The sequence below is a fragment of the Pituophis catenifer genome, unplaced genomic scaffold, assembly GCF_029215685.1.
Source record: "Pituophis catenifer annectens isolate HBS135680 unplaced genomic scaffold, rPitCat1.0.hap2 SCAF_102, whole genome shotgun sequence".
Classification (NCBI taxonomy): domain Eukaryota; kingdom Metazoa; phylum Chordata; class Lepidosauria; order Squamata; family Colubridae; genus Pituophis; species Pituophis catenifer.
Genome location: NW_027256982.1, coordinates 60,045 through 74,450, shown reverse-complemented (window position 1 = coordinate 74,450; position 14,406 = coordinate 60,045). Strand labels below are relative to the sequence as shown.

Sequence of the window (14,406 nt, the reverse complement as noted above, 5' to 3'; positions counted from 1 at the left end):
CCTCTGGAGCTCCGTCTGTGTGCCTAAGTGCCTGCCCGGGGGAGGGGGTCCCCCTCGAGGAAGATGACCCCCTCGACCCCAAAAAGACCCTTCCCCAGGAAAAGAGGCATCGGGGCAAGGAAGGATCCAAACCACGGGGAAGAGAAAAGGAGGTGGTCAGTCTGTAGAAATCCCGGGGGTGGGGGGGGGGAAGAAAGACCCCTCCCCAAGTCCTTTTGTGGCAACTAAAGACCCCCCCCTTTTCCCACCCACCCACCCCCTTCATGCTCTTTTAACAGTCTCCCAGCCCCCTCCCCTCCCCGTTAGCTTGTCTCGTCTCTGTGCAAAAGAAAATAAAAGGAGGCGAACAGCCCCCTCCCCAAGAGGCAGCCCCCTCCCACAATAAAGTTCTCTCCCGAAGGGAGTCCTCCGTCTGGCCGTAAAAGTTGACCCCCTCCTCGCTTGGATGTGCCGTCTCCAGCCGGTTCTGTGCCGCCGTCGGATCCCCGGGGAGAGCGGGGGGGGGGTTGGGGGGGGTTTGGCAAAAGCTGTGGCGTGCCCCCCCCGCCGGTCCCCACCGTGGAGGCCAAAGGGGGGAGGGCGGTCTCACTCCACGCGGATCAGCAGGCCAAAGAGAACCGTAGCGCCTTTTTCCTTGGTGACCCACTCGATCTCGGCGCTGCTGAAGCGGGGGGTCCACGGTCTCGGGGGTCGCCTGCGTGGGAGGGCAGAGCTTGTAGGAGCCGGGACGGACGCAGACCTGTAAAGCCACCTGGGCCGAGTGCTGTCGGTGAGACTTTGGGTCTTTGAATCTGGAAAGAGGAAAAAACAAAACAAAACGCAGCTGGGCTTACTTACACGCCGAGATCGCCGGGCCGAAGTGCTGAAAGTAACCCGCCGGTTGGTCAAATGGAACACCGGTCAACCTCAAATTTTGAAGGACCGAAGGAAGGAAGGAAGGCCGGAGGGCAGGGTAGATAAAAAATGATGATTTAATTTAAATATATATATATATCATTTTTTTTGGATTTAAATTGGATTCTTTGGATTTAAATTGGATTTTTTTTTTAAATTTAAATCAGATTTTTTGGGATTTAAATCGAATTTATTTTAATCAAATGCTTTTGGAGCAAAAAAAAAAATCTATCTAAAGGTAGTTTTCTATTTAAGAGGCGTTAATAATTTAGTTTGCTCAGCATGAAACGGAGCTTAAGTTACGTAGCACGAGGAGGCGGCTGTGTATTCTGCATTTTTTACATTTTTGGTCAACTCATTCAAGGGAGCCAAGCTCTGCAAACTGAGATAAAATGCACATTGCGCCGAAGGCTTTCCAGAAGAGATTGGACTGCCATTTGTCAAAAATGGTGTAGGATCTTCTGCTTGGGTGGGGGGTTGGATTAGATGACCTCCAAGGTCCCTTCCGACTCTGTTAAGCTGTTATCTGTTAATTTCCCAGCAGGGATGACAGCTGCTCTTTAAAAATTTATGATTTAAAGCGAGGTGATTTAAATCAAGCCTTTTTACTAGTGGTTTAAATCACGATTTAAATCGTGATCTGAATCGACTGGATTTAAATCAGATCCACCCTGCCTGGAGACGGGTTTTTGGTCGTGCTTCCCCTGCCCCGCTGGTGAAGTCAAGAGGGTCTCTGATCATGCACAAAGTGTACTTGGCAAATGGTCATCGATGCAAGAAGGGCTTTTCGAAGATTTACAGCGGACACTCCACATTAACCTCATGCAGAGTTTCGGATTACGGGCGATCCTCGAGTTACGACGGGAATCGAGCCTGGCCATGACGGTCGTAAAGCAGATCGCCGTGTAAGCCGGATCCAATTTCACGACCTTTTTGTGGGTTGAGCAAATCTATTGGATGGGTTTTTGCCGGGGGGGGGGGGGGACCCACGGCAAAATTGTTTAAATTGTGGTCACATGATCACAGGAACGGTACAAAACGGTCATAACTGTGGAGCGATTGCTGAGCATTTAAAATACGTTGTCCGTGGGGAGGTGATGTCATAGCTTTGAAATGGGGTCATAAATCGCTTTTTTGGGGGATTGTAGTAACTTTAAGCGACTGTCGTACGTCAAGGACTTACCCCTATTTCATACTGGTTCTATTATAGCAGTGTAGTTACTAATAAATTACTGATAGTTATAATATAAATCACATTATTGCAACGTTTCTGAACCTTGGAGACTTTTAAAGATGTGTGATTCCCAGAATTCCCCGATCAGTTTCCCATTTAATTCTCATGCCATCTAATCCATCTTTAAAATAATAATAATAATAATAATAATAATAATAATAATAATAATAATAATAATAATAATTTAGCTTGTCAGGGGTTATTTTTTTCCTCATTTTGTTGAAATCAAGATATATTACATCTACTGCATTCCCACTGTCTATGAAGCAAGTTATCCAATCAAAAAAAAAACAAAACAAAATTAAATAAATTTTGTTATTTTTTTTTTTTTTAATTGGGTAACAAAATATTCTGGCCACATTTATTCTTGCCACATGCTGAATTCTGGGAAATCTTTGCTGGCTGGGGAATGCTGGGAGTTGAAGTCCACACACCTTAAAAGTCACCAAGGTTCAGAGAAAACAGAGATAGATCGTATTTCCCTCCCTTTGAAAAATTTTTAAAAATTCTTTTTTTTTAGCTTGACTTTTTTGCTTTCTTACTATAAATCTCATTTCCACCAGCGGGCATGCAAAGAAAACATAAAATAGACATTAAAAAAATACATATATTTTTTTTAGCCACGCTCGATTTTTTTCTTCGTCTGTTTAAAGATAAATCAGCTAAATGCTGGAAATGTCATCAGATACCAGAATCGTATTATCATATGTGGGGACGTGTACAGAAGGGAGGAATTACTGGATTCACATTCGAATATGGCTAGAGGAAATGATACGACGACGTATTGATTTAAAACCTATTGGGTATCTTACCATAGAAATATAGTAAAGAGAATACTTATTTGATTATACATGTTGTAACTGCAGCAAGAATTGTATTTGCGCAAAACTGGAAAGCAGGGAAAATCCCTTTAAAGGGAGAAGTAATCAAGAAAATATTGGAATGTGCAGAAATGAATAGATTAACACTGGCAATTAAAGAAAAGGAAGAATCGGAGTTTTAAAGTATGGGGTAATAATAAAAACTTTTATTACGGTCATCGACCAAGTAAAGAATGGGGGCAATTAGATCAATGGTTAGAGAATATATATATATATATATATATGTGTGTTTTTCTTCTAGCCAGGTTTTCCCTACGTAACCAAGGTTTTTTGTAGCTCCAGCTCAGTATATATATAAATAAAAATTTATAAAAATTATATATATATATATATAAAAATTTAGATATCTGATGAATTAATATAAACAAGAAATTTGGGAAGAATGATGTAACAATCTAAATGAAAATATAAAATTTCTAAAAATTTTATTGTGCAGGAATGGATATGACGACACTGGAAATTAAGGAGAGGGAAGAGTCGGAATATTATAGAGTGTGGAACGAATTATATGAATGGTTAGAAAAAAGGAATCAAAACAATAATTCGGAATGTTAAATTAATTGGGTTAAAACTAGGAAGTGTAAATTGCTGAATAGTGTTAACCTGATAGTGACAGTTGTGTAAATAGATGCAATGTATATATAAGTCTGCAGATGAACAATTGAATAAAAATAGAGAATATATATCCACGTCGATACAGAAAGCTGTAAAATAATATATGGTGTAATGTTATGTTTGTTATGTGTTTTTAACGTGTTTTTGTTTTTCTTGTATTTTTCTTTATTTTGTTTTTAAAAGTCAAAAGTTTAATAAAAATTATTTTTTTAAAAAAGAAGAAAATAGAAAACTATGATAGAAATATAATATGAAAACGAGGAGGAGGAGATGAAACAGTGAATGATTAAGGATGCAATGTTCGTATGTTTTGTTTGTTTTAAAAAGAAAATGAAAAACTTTTTATATATATATATAAAAAATTGGTTTGCAACTTTGATCGTACCGCTTTTTGCTGCCATTTTGACTTTTCTTTGACCCCACCCTGCAGGTTTCGCCCGCCCCCCCCCTCCCCGGGGTGCCGATCGGACATCTTCCGCCAGCTCCCGGCCAGTCAGCCGGCCGCGCACGACACCTACTGCACTTTGGTGGCAAAAGGCTCCAGTCCCGCGTAGCGCAGGGTGGGCGACAGGAGGACGTGGTGGGCTTCCTCGCGCCCCTGGACGCTGTTCTCCTCCGCCTCCAGGTAGACCCCGTTGGTGCCGCTGCCGGTGCCCCCTCCCTGCGGATCGGCCTTCAACGGGCGGCAGCTCAGGATCGACGTGCTCCCTGCGGGGGCAAGGAAGGAGGGGTGCCGTTGCGTTTTTGGGGAGGGGACCCACGTTAGGAGCAGGTACCCCGAATGGTTGAAGAGTGGGGATGGGGGGGGCACAGCCAATCATAAAAGAGAGCAAACCGACGAGGGTGCACCCTAGAGCCCCGTTGAGCCCCCCCCCCAAATCGTCAACCTCAGCCCCGTTTTGGGGACCCCAAATATAGCACTAGATGCAATTTTTTGTGTTTCTCGGAGTCGGTCTTAACTCCTGGGCCATCCCTGCAGCTCCCGCCACAAGATTTTCGGAAGGGTTTGCCACTTCGTGCTTTTGAGGGCTGAGAGAGACTGGCCGGCCCAAGATCACTCAGCTGGCTTCATGCCGAAGGGCAATACTAGAACTCCCAGCCTCCCTGTTTTCGGAAGGGATTTGTCATTGCGTCCTTTTGAGGGCTGAGAGTGAGTGGCTGGCCCAAGATCACGCACCTGGCTTTGTGCCGAAGGGCAATACTAGAACTCCCAGCTTCCCGGTTTTCGGAAGGGCTTTGCCACTGCGTCCTTTTGAGGGCTGAGAGAGACTGGCTGGCCCAAGATCACCCAGCTGGCTTCGTGCTGAAGGGCAATACTAGAACTCCCAGCCTCCCGCTTCCTAGACTGGTCCTTTTGCTTACCAGGCACCAGTTCCCCTTGATCCAACATACGGCGCACGGCTCCGATGCTCGTCCCGTGGTAGGCCATGTGCCACTTCTTTGAGGTGCTGGCCACGTCCAGGCGGGGGTTTATTCTACAAGAAATGGGTGGGAGGGTGGGAGAAAGCCCCATGGGGAAGGAGATCCCTCCCTGAACAAGGTCTGCAACAACCTCATTTTCATACAAGTAGTCCTCGACTTACGACCACAACAGAGCCCAAAATTTCCATCGCAAAGCGAGACCGTTGTTCAGTTTTGTCCCATTTTACGACCTCTCTTGCCTCGGCCGTTAAGCGAATCACGGCAGGCGATGGGGGCCTGTGGGACTCCTGGTAAGCAAAGTCCACTCGCCCCACGTCACGACCTTTCTCGACACCATCGTTAAGCGGATCACTGCGGTTGCTAAGTGGGACGCATGGTCGTTAAGCGAACCTGGCTTCCCCCGCTGCTTGTCAGAAGGTCACAAAAGGGAATCGCGTGACCGCGGGACACTGCGACCGTCGTAAATGTGAATCGGTCGTCAAGTGTGAAAAATGGTCCTAAGTTGCTTTTTTCAACGCTGGGGTAACTCCCTAAACGAACGGTCATAAGCCGAGGCGCCCAAAGGTACCTGAGGCTGAAGCGGCACCACCCGAAAGGCAAGGCGTAGTCCCGGGGGGGCTCCCCCCGCTTGTAGTAGGCCTCGTCCCCTCGCAGCTTGTGGCACGACTCGCAGTAGCAAAGGCTCAGCTTGGGGTCTTCGGCAAAGTAGGCATCTGGGGAGGGGGCAGATTTAGGGACGGGGGTGGGGGGGGGAGAGAAAAACACGGTTAGGAAGGCGGCCCGGCGGCTCTGCACACGGAAACGAAGGTCCTGGAGGGTCTTAGACCCGAATTAATTCGTATCTGTTTGTGTGGGATCTGTGTGTGTCTATTTTTTGTTTTTCTTAAAAAAAAGGACTGTTTCCGTTTCATTTTATGACGGCATGGCATGGCAGTTCCTTTTTTTAATTATTATTTTTAGAAAACCCATCAAAACCCTCTCAATGACTTCAGGCCAAGTTACAAAGATAAAAGCCCAAGACTCTCTCTCTCTGTCATCATTATCCATCCATCCATCCATCATCCATCCATTTATCGTCTATCATCTATCTGTCTGTCCATCTGATCTATCTATCTATCTATCTATCTATCTATCTATCTATCTATCTATCTATCTATCATCATTATCTATCCATCCATCATCCATCCATTTATCGTCTATCTATCGTTTATCTGTCCATCTTATCTATCTATCTATCTATCTATCTATCTATCTATCTATCTATCTATCATCTATCTATCAATCATCATTATCTATCCATCCATCATCCATTTATCGTCTATCATCCATCTGATCTCTCTCTATCAATCAATCTAGTCATATCTATTGTCTATCATTATCTCTCTCTCTCTCTTCCACCTATCTACTTATCATCTGTCTATCATCTATCAATTTAATCATATCTATTGTCTGTCTGTCTGTCTATCTATCATCTATCTATCTATCTATCTATCTATCTATCTATCTATCTATCTATCTATCTATCTATCTATCATCTATCTATCTCATTATATCTATCTCTATCATCTCTCTCTCTCCACCTCTCCCATCCATCCATCCATCCATCCATCTCTCTCTCTCTCTCTCCTCTCTCTCAAAGATCCATCCATCCATCCACCCTCCTCATGATAGACATCCATTTAGAAAACTGATATGGCTGCCCAACCCCCTTGGTGGTTTACCTAAGTAAAACCTCAGATCAAAACCCCCAACGAATCCACATGGTATCACTAGGAAAAGATTAATTAATGCTATTTGATTTGTATACAGGCAGTCCTCGACTTACAGCGATTCGTTTTAGTGACCGTTCGGAGTTACCGCTGCAGTGGGAAAAAAGGGACTTAAAGCCATTTTTCCTACTTAGGACCACTGCAGCCATCCCTAAGGTCAGTTATCAAAATTCGGGCGCTTGGCAACTGACATGTACTTACGACGGCCGGAGCGCCCCGGGATCACACGATCCCCTTTAGCGACCTTCCCACCAGCCGGATTCGCTGAACGACCGCGTGACTGACTTAACAACGGCAAGCGATTCGCTTAACAGCTGTGCCAAGGAACGCGGCAAAACGAGGCAACCACCGTCTTGCGTAGCAACGGAAGCGTAGGAGGGCGCCCTCCAGCGTGGTCGTAAGTCGAGGACTGCCCAAAATGGCACTATTCTTTCCCGCGGCACAGGAAGCTCTCACCTGGCAAGAGCAGGAGGTCCTTGAAGCGCGCGCAGAGCGAGTGATACTCGCAGATCTTGGTCAGGTTGACGTCGACGGGAGGCGTCCAGCACACGCTCTCCTTGATGCCTGGTGGGGATGGAGGAAGGCAGGTGGCTGGTGGGCTTCGGGGAGGCTCACGGACCCAAAAGAGGCAAAGCCCACCTCATTTACAGACACCCCCCCCCAAAAAAAACCCCAGAGACCCCCTCCCTCCCACCAAACGACAGAACCGCCAGACGACTGTGGAACTGCGAGCAACAAGCCGAGTTTGATTTCAAAGCCAGGAAGGGAGAAGCGTCCGACCCCTGGAATGGGAGTGGCCTTCGGAAGTGGTGGGAGCTTCATCCATGAGAGCTTTCAAGGAGAGACTGGACTGCCCATCGGTCAGAAATGGGGGAGGGTCTCCTGCTTGGGCGGGGGGTTGGACTGGATGACCTCCAGGGTTCCTTCCTACTCTTGATATTCTATTCTTTCTTTCTTTGCCTTCCTTCCTTCCAGAAATGGGGGAGGGTCTCCTGCTTGGGGAGGGGGTGGGGGTTGGACTGGATGACCTCCAGGGTCCCTTCCTACTCTTGATATTCTATTCTTTCTTTCTTTGCCTTCCTTCCTTTCAGAAATGGGGGAGGGTCTTCTGCTTGGGGGGGTTGGACTAGATGACCTCCAGGATCCCTTCCAACTGTTTTCTTTCTTTCTTTCTTTCTTTCTTTCTTTCTTTCTTTCTTTCTTTCTTTCTTTCTTTCTTTCTTTCTTTCTTTCTTTCTTTCTTTCTTTCTTTCTTTCTTTCTTTCTTTCTTTCTTTCTTTCTTTCTTTCTTTCTTTCTTCCTTCCTTCCTTCCTTCCTTCCTTCCTTTTTCTTTCTCCCCTACCTCTTCTTTTTTTCTTTCTCTCTCTCCCCTACCTATTCCTTCCTTCCAGAAATGGGGGAGGGTCTCCTGCTTGGGGAGGGGGTGGGGGTTGGACTGGATGACCTCCAGGGTCTCTTCCTACTTTTGTTATTCTATTCTTTCTTTCTTTGCCTTCCTTCCTTTCAGAAATGGGGTAGGGTCTCATGCTTGGGGGGTTGGACTCGATGACGTCTAGGGTCCCTTCCAACTGTTTGTTTTCTTTCTTTTTCCTTCCTTCCTTCCTTTCAGAAATGGGGTAGGGTCTCCTGCTTGGGCGGGTGGGTTGGAATAGATGACCTCCAGGGTCCCTTCCATCTGTCTGTCCTTCCTTCCTTCCTTTCTTCCCTCCCTCCCAAAATGGAGTAGAGGCTCCTGCTTGGGTGGGGGTGGGGGGATTGGACTAGATGACCTCCAGGGTCCCTTCCGACTCTTCCATTTCTGTTAAGGATGGTAAAAGGGGGAAAACGGAAGACCACCTCCCGGAAGCCCACCCCCCTCCTCCGGCTCACCATCCACCATGTCGGCCTTCTCCATGCCCCCCTGTCCTTGGGGGTCCGTGCCCTCCGCTCCCACCGCGGGCGTTTCGTTAGTCATGATAGTCACCTAGCAAAAAAAAAAAAAAAAAAGGGGTTGACTCATTGAACGACACGCTCGACGACCGCGGCAAGCAAGGTCGTTAAAAGGGAAGGGGGGGAAAACTCACTCAATGAATGCCTTGCTTAGCCAAGGGGGGGGGGGGTCTGCTGTTGGGGGGAGGGAGTCGTAAAGTCCAGAATTACCTGCCCTCCAGGTGCTGCTGTTGCTGCTTCTGTGTGCCCACCTCAAGCCCCCTCCCCTCCCCTCCCCCCCCTCCCCCCCGGCCGGACCCTCACCTGCTCGCACTGGCCGTAGAGATCGAGCAGGACGTAGCAAGGGCTGGGGACGTCTTGAGCCGCCACCCCCTGGTCGATGCCGTTGATGTACAGGTGAAGGCAGCCGCCGGCGTCCACCAAGACCCCCAGCACCGTCCCCTCGGGGCAGGTGTCCAGGTTGGGCCCGTAGTTCTCGCAGATCTGCAGAGGGGAGGGCGAAACCCCGGGGGCTCAGCTCCCCACCTTCAGGCCGGTTGTTCTCCCCCCGCCCCGGCCGCCCCGCGCGCCCAGCCTCTCCCGGCGCACCTTGAGGGAGTTCTGGAAGACGGAGTCGCGCTGCAGGAGCCAGGTGGAGCGCTTGAGGGAGCAGGCCGTGGCCGGGAAGTTGAGCCGCTCCGGGGAGCTGCCGATGACCCCCAGCGAGAGGGAGGAGGTCCACTGGGGGTTGAGGGAGTCGATCTGGAACTGGAAGGGGGGGGGAGAGGGGCAGGAGGTCAGAAGGGGGTCCCGTGGGGGGGGGGAGAGATAGAGGAGAAAGTCACAGAGAGCTCCCTCCTGCCTTTGTTGCTCTCCCGTGAGCAGAGCGTAGGAGGGAGGGAGGGAGGAACAGAAGGAGAAAGAGTACAAGGAGAAGAGAGGGAGGGGGAAGGAAGGAAGGGAGAGAGAGAGAAAGGTGGAAGGAAGAAAGCAAGAAAAGAAGGAAAGTAGGGAGGGAAAGAGGAGGAAGGAAGCAAGCAACAAAAGAAAGAAGGAATGAAGGAAGAAAAGGAAGGGAGAGAGAGAAGGAAGGAAGCAAGAAAAGAAAGAAGGAAGGAAGAAAAGGAAGGGAGAGAGAGGAGGAAGGAAGTAAGAAAAGAAAGAAGGGAGGGAGGAACGAAGGAAGAAAAGAAGGGAGAGAGAGAGAGAATGAAAGGAGGAGGAAAGGATGAAATGAAGGAAGAAAAGAAAGAAGGAATGAAGGGAGGAGAAGGAAGAAAAGAAGGGAGGGAGGGAGGGAGAGAGAGAGAGAGAGAGAGAGATAGGAGGAAGGAAGAAAAGAAAAGAAGGAATGAAAGGAGAAGGAAGGGAGGGAGGGAGAAACCAACCCAGAGCGAACAACTGATTCGCTTAACAACGAGGGTCTTCCTTTCCCGACCGCCTTACAAAAAGCTCCTCAAATCCGGTCGGTCACTTGGTTGACCTGATTTAGGACCGTCCCGACTTACAACCAGGATGGGAGGCGGGGGAGAGAGGGCTCCATTACGGTCGTAAGTCGAGGACTACCCGTCAGGCTGGGAAAATGAAAGGCGAGTCAGCCTCCGTACCCCCTGGTGTCCATCCGGGCCGTCTTGGACCAACGGGATCGGCGCAGGCTGCTCCCGGTCAGGGCGCCCCGAGGGCACTCTGCACATGCCCCGTGGGCCTGCCCCAAAGCGTGGCATCCTTCCCGGGGGTCTCTTTGCACACACCCTCCCCCCCCCACCTGGAAGAGCTGCTGCTGGGGCAAAGGCTGGCCCACCACCACGATGCCCTGGTTATAACTGGAAACCCGCGTGGCCGTCAGGTTCCCGTTGGAGAGGAGGATGTTCTTCCCGTGGTTTTCCAGGAACTCCATGGGGGCCGTCACGGAAGGCAGCTCGTTCTCGCCCTGAAGGACACAAGGACAAAAGAGTCGGAAGGGACCTCGGAGGTCTTCTAGTCCAGCCCCCTCTCCCCCCCCCCCACTCAGGCAGGAGGAGACCCTAAACCAGTGTTTCTCAACCTTGGAAGCTTGAAGATGGGTGGACTTCAACTCCCAGAATCCCCCAGCCAGCGCTGCTGGCTGGGGGATTCTGGGAGTTGAAGTCCACCCATCTTCAAGCTTCCAAGGTTGAGAAACACTGCCCTGAACCATTCCAGTCTCTCTTCTTAAAAACTTCCAATGATGATGCATCCCACAACTTCTGGTGGCAAGCAGTTCCGCTGGTTAATTGTCCTCACTGTTGGGAAATTCCTCCTCAATTCCAGGTTGCTTCTCTCTCCTTGGTTAGTTTCCACCCATTGCTTCTCGTCCTGCCTTCTGGGGCTTTGGAGAATAGGTGGACCCCCTCCTCTTCTTTGGGGGAGCCCCTCATAATATTGGAATACTTCTATCCAGGGTGGATAAAAATCAATGATTTTTTTTAAAAAAAATTTAATTATTTTAAATCTATTTTAACTTTTGTGTATAAAGTGTTTTTACTTGGCTGTTCACCGCCCTGAGTCCGAAAGGAGAAGGGCGGTATAGAAATTTGAAAATAAATAAATAAATAAATAAATAAATAAATAAATAAATAAATAAATAAATAAATCAAAAAATCAAAAAAATCAATTTTTTTTATTTAAATCAGATTTTTTTTATTTTTATTTTTTATTTATTTATTTTTTTTAAATTTGATTTATATGCCGCCCTTCTCCGGAGACTCAGGGCGGCTTACAATGCGTTAAGCAATAGCCTTCATACTTTTGTATATTTATACAAAGTCAGTTTATTGCCCCCACAAACTGGGTCCTCAATTTACCCACCTTAGAAAGGATGGAAGGCTGAGTCAACCTTGAGCCTTGGCGAGATTCGAACTTGCAGTAATTGCAGGCAGCTGGTCTTAATAACAGGGTGCTTTAAACCACTGTACTACCAAGGCTTTTATCGAATTTATTTTAATAAAAAACTTTTGGGGTAAAAATCTATCGTAAGATAGTTTTCTATTTAAGATACACAAATAATTTAGTTTATTCCGCATGAAATGGAGCTTAGTTATGTAGCAGGAGGCTGTATATTCTGCAACACTGGGACGATTGGTGAGTCAACAGCGGGTCAAAGGAGTAGCAGAGATGACAGTTTCTCTTTAAAAATTATGATTTAAATCGAGTTGATTTAAATCAAGCCTTTTTACTAGTGATTTAAATCGTGATTTAAATTGTGATTTAAATCAACTCGATTTAAGACTTTCCTATTCCATCAAGCTGGCCTGGCTTAAATCTTCTCCCCTTTTTAAGTGTAAAATTTTTTAAATGTAAATTTTAATTTGTTTTTAAATGATGGGGTATTTTAAATTCAGCCAAATTATTTAATTCGTTTTTAATTCGTTTTAAATTTTTTGTATTGATGGGTTTTATCTCGTGGCTGTTCACCGCCCTGAGTCCTTCGGGAGAAGGGCGGTATAGAAATTTAATAAAATAAAATAAAATAAAATAAAATAAAATAAAATAAAATAAAATAAAATAAAATAAAATAAAATAAATAAATCCACCCTGCTTCTATCGTGTCCCCCCCCCCCCCCAGTCCTTCTTTTCTCTAGACTGGCCAAACCCAGTTCCTGCAACCGTTCTTTCGTAGGTTTTAGTCTCTTTTAGGACTTTAATCCTCTTTTTTTTTGCTCTTTTCTGCCCTCTTTCCAGAGTTTTCAACATCCCTTTTCTTTTTTTTTCTTTGCAGAAGCAGGAAGGGGGTTCCCTGGCCATAGCTGGGTCCTTCCCAATTCCACCCCCCCCATTTTTTTCCTGCTTTAGCAGATGCCCCCCCCCCCAAAAAAAATCCTGGCAGGGGTTTTCCTAGAGAAAAAGGAAGCTGCTGTAGCTAAATAGGCCTCCTAGACTCTTTTTTTTGGGGGGGGGGGGGCATGGGAAGAGAACCTGCGAAGGGGTGGTACGGACCGGGGTGGGCTCTTCCTCCTCTTCGCTGTAGGGCTCGGAGGCGACCGAGGGAGGGTGGGTGCCCTCCGCCTCTTCCAGCATGGTGGAGCTGACGATGGAGACCGAAGTGACCCGGCCATAGAGATCCAGCACCACGAAGACGTTCTGGGACACGGGAGAGGAACGGTCAAGGAAGGCTCCCCGAGTTTTTCTTCTCCTATCCCTCCGGTTCCTTCCTTCCCTCCCTCCTTCTCCTCCTTTCTCTTCCTCCCTCCCTCTTATTTCCTTCCTTCTTTCCTTCCTCCATTTTCTGGACACGGAGAGAAATTAACAGGCAGGGAGGCTTTTCAGGATGGAATCACTTTAAACTTTGTTCATCCCCCTGTAAGCATCAACTAGCTTCCTTCCATTTCTTTTCCTTCTCTTCCTTCCTCTTTCTTTCCTCCTTTTCTTTATTTCTTTCTCTACCCTTTTCTTTCTTTCCTTCCATTTTTCTTTTCCTTCCTTCCATCCATCTTTTCCTAACCTTCCTTTCTTTCTATCTATCTTTATTTTCTTTCTTTTTCTTTCCTTCCATTTTTTTCTTCCTTCCTTCCATTTCTTTTCCTTCTCTTTCTTTCTTTCAATCTTTATTTTCTTTCTTTTTCTTTCCTTCCATTTTTTCTTCCTTCAATCTTTTCCTTCTTTCTTTTAATCTTTATTTTTTCTTTTTCTTTCCTTCCTTCCATTTCTTTCTTTTCCTTTCCTTCCTCTTTCTTTCTATCTTTATTTTCTTTTTTCTTTCCTTCCATTTCTTTTCCTTCCTTCCATCCATCTTTTCCTAACCTTCCTTTCTTTTTCTCTTTATTTTCTTTCTTTTTCTTTCCTTCCATTTCTTTTCCTTCTTTCTTTCTTTCAATCTTCATTTTCTTTCCTTCCATTTTTTTCTTCCTTCCATTTTTCCTTCTTTCTTTCAATATTTCTTTTTCTTTCCTTCCTTCCATTTCTTTCTTTTCCTTCCCTTCCTCTTTCTTTTTTCTTTTCTTTCCTTCCATTTCTTTTCCTTCCTTCTTTCTTTCAATCTTTCTTTTCTTTCTTTCTCTTTTTCTTTCTTTCCTTCCATTTCTTTCTTTTCCTTTTCTTCCTTCCTTCCTTTCATTTTCTTTCCTTTTTCCCTATCTTTATTTCTTTCTCTTTTTTCCTTCCTTCCATCTTTCCTTCTATTTCTTTCCTTTTCTCCTTCCTCTTTCCCACCCTTCCTTCTTCTCATTCCTATCACCTTACTTTCTTGTTTATTTTCCTTCCTTTTCCTTCCTTCCTTTCATTTAGTTTTTCTTTCCTTTCTCCCTATCTTTCTTTCTTTTTTCCTTCCTTCCATCTTTCCTTCTATTTCTTTCCTTCCCTCCTTCCTCTTTCCCACCCTTCCTTCTTCTCATTCCCATAGCTTTACTTTCTTGTTTATTTTCCTTCCTTCTTCCTCCCTCCCTCCCTTCTTTTCCTTCTTTCCTCTCCTCCTTTCCCCTCCCTTCTCTTCCATTTCCTCCGTACACAGCAGCTCCCTCCATTTGCAGATGGCACAGCCTGATGGGATTGGATACCCCCAGTTTTACAGCCCCCTCACCGGGCCCTAAGAGCCAGCCCTGCCTGAGACCCTCTTACCTTGGCCACACCAGTGGCGGCTGGCCCCATGTCCTCCCCGTCGATCAGCACGTGCATGGTGTCGTCAGTGCAACGCTTCACCCCCACGCGGCTCCCCACCTGGAGGACAAA

The 14,406-nt window shown here is 46.5% G+C and overlaps 1 protein-coding gene across 1 annotated transcript in view; it reads right to left on the bottom strand.

Annotated features, from left to right (window-relative positions):
* Nucleotides 1-495: 495 nt before the first annotated feature.
* NEURL4 (neuralized E3 ubiquitin protein ligase 4) overlaps nucleotides 496-14,406 on the bottom strand; it is a 42,846-nt gene continuing 28,935 nt past the window's right edge. The window contains 12 exon segments of the mRNA XM_070956589.1: nucleotides 496-672; nucleotides 674-791; nucleotides 4,143-4,332; nucleotides 4,987-5,099; nucleotides 5,615-5,759; nucleotides 7,272-7,379; nucleotides 8,686-8,779; nucleotides 9,049-9,228; nucleotides 9,334-9,492; nucleotides 10,490-10,654; nucleotides 12,679-12,822; nucleotides 14,296-14,394. Coding sequence (XP_070812690.1) covers nucleotides 586-672; nucleotides 674-791; nucleotides 4,143-4,332; nucleotides 4,987-5,099; nucleotides 5,615-5,759; nucleotides 7,272-7,379; nucleotides 8,686-8,779; nucleotides 9,049-9,228; nucleotides 9,334-9,492; nucleotides 10,490-10,654; nucleotides 12,679-12,822; nucleotides 14,296-14,394 — 1,602 coding nt within the window. The 3' untranslated portion in view covers nucleotides 496-585.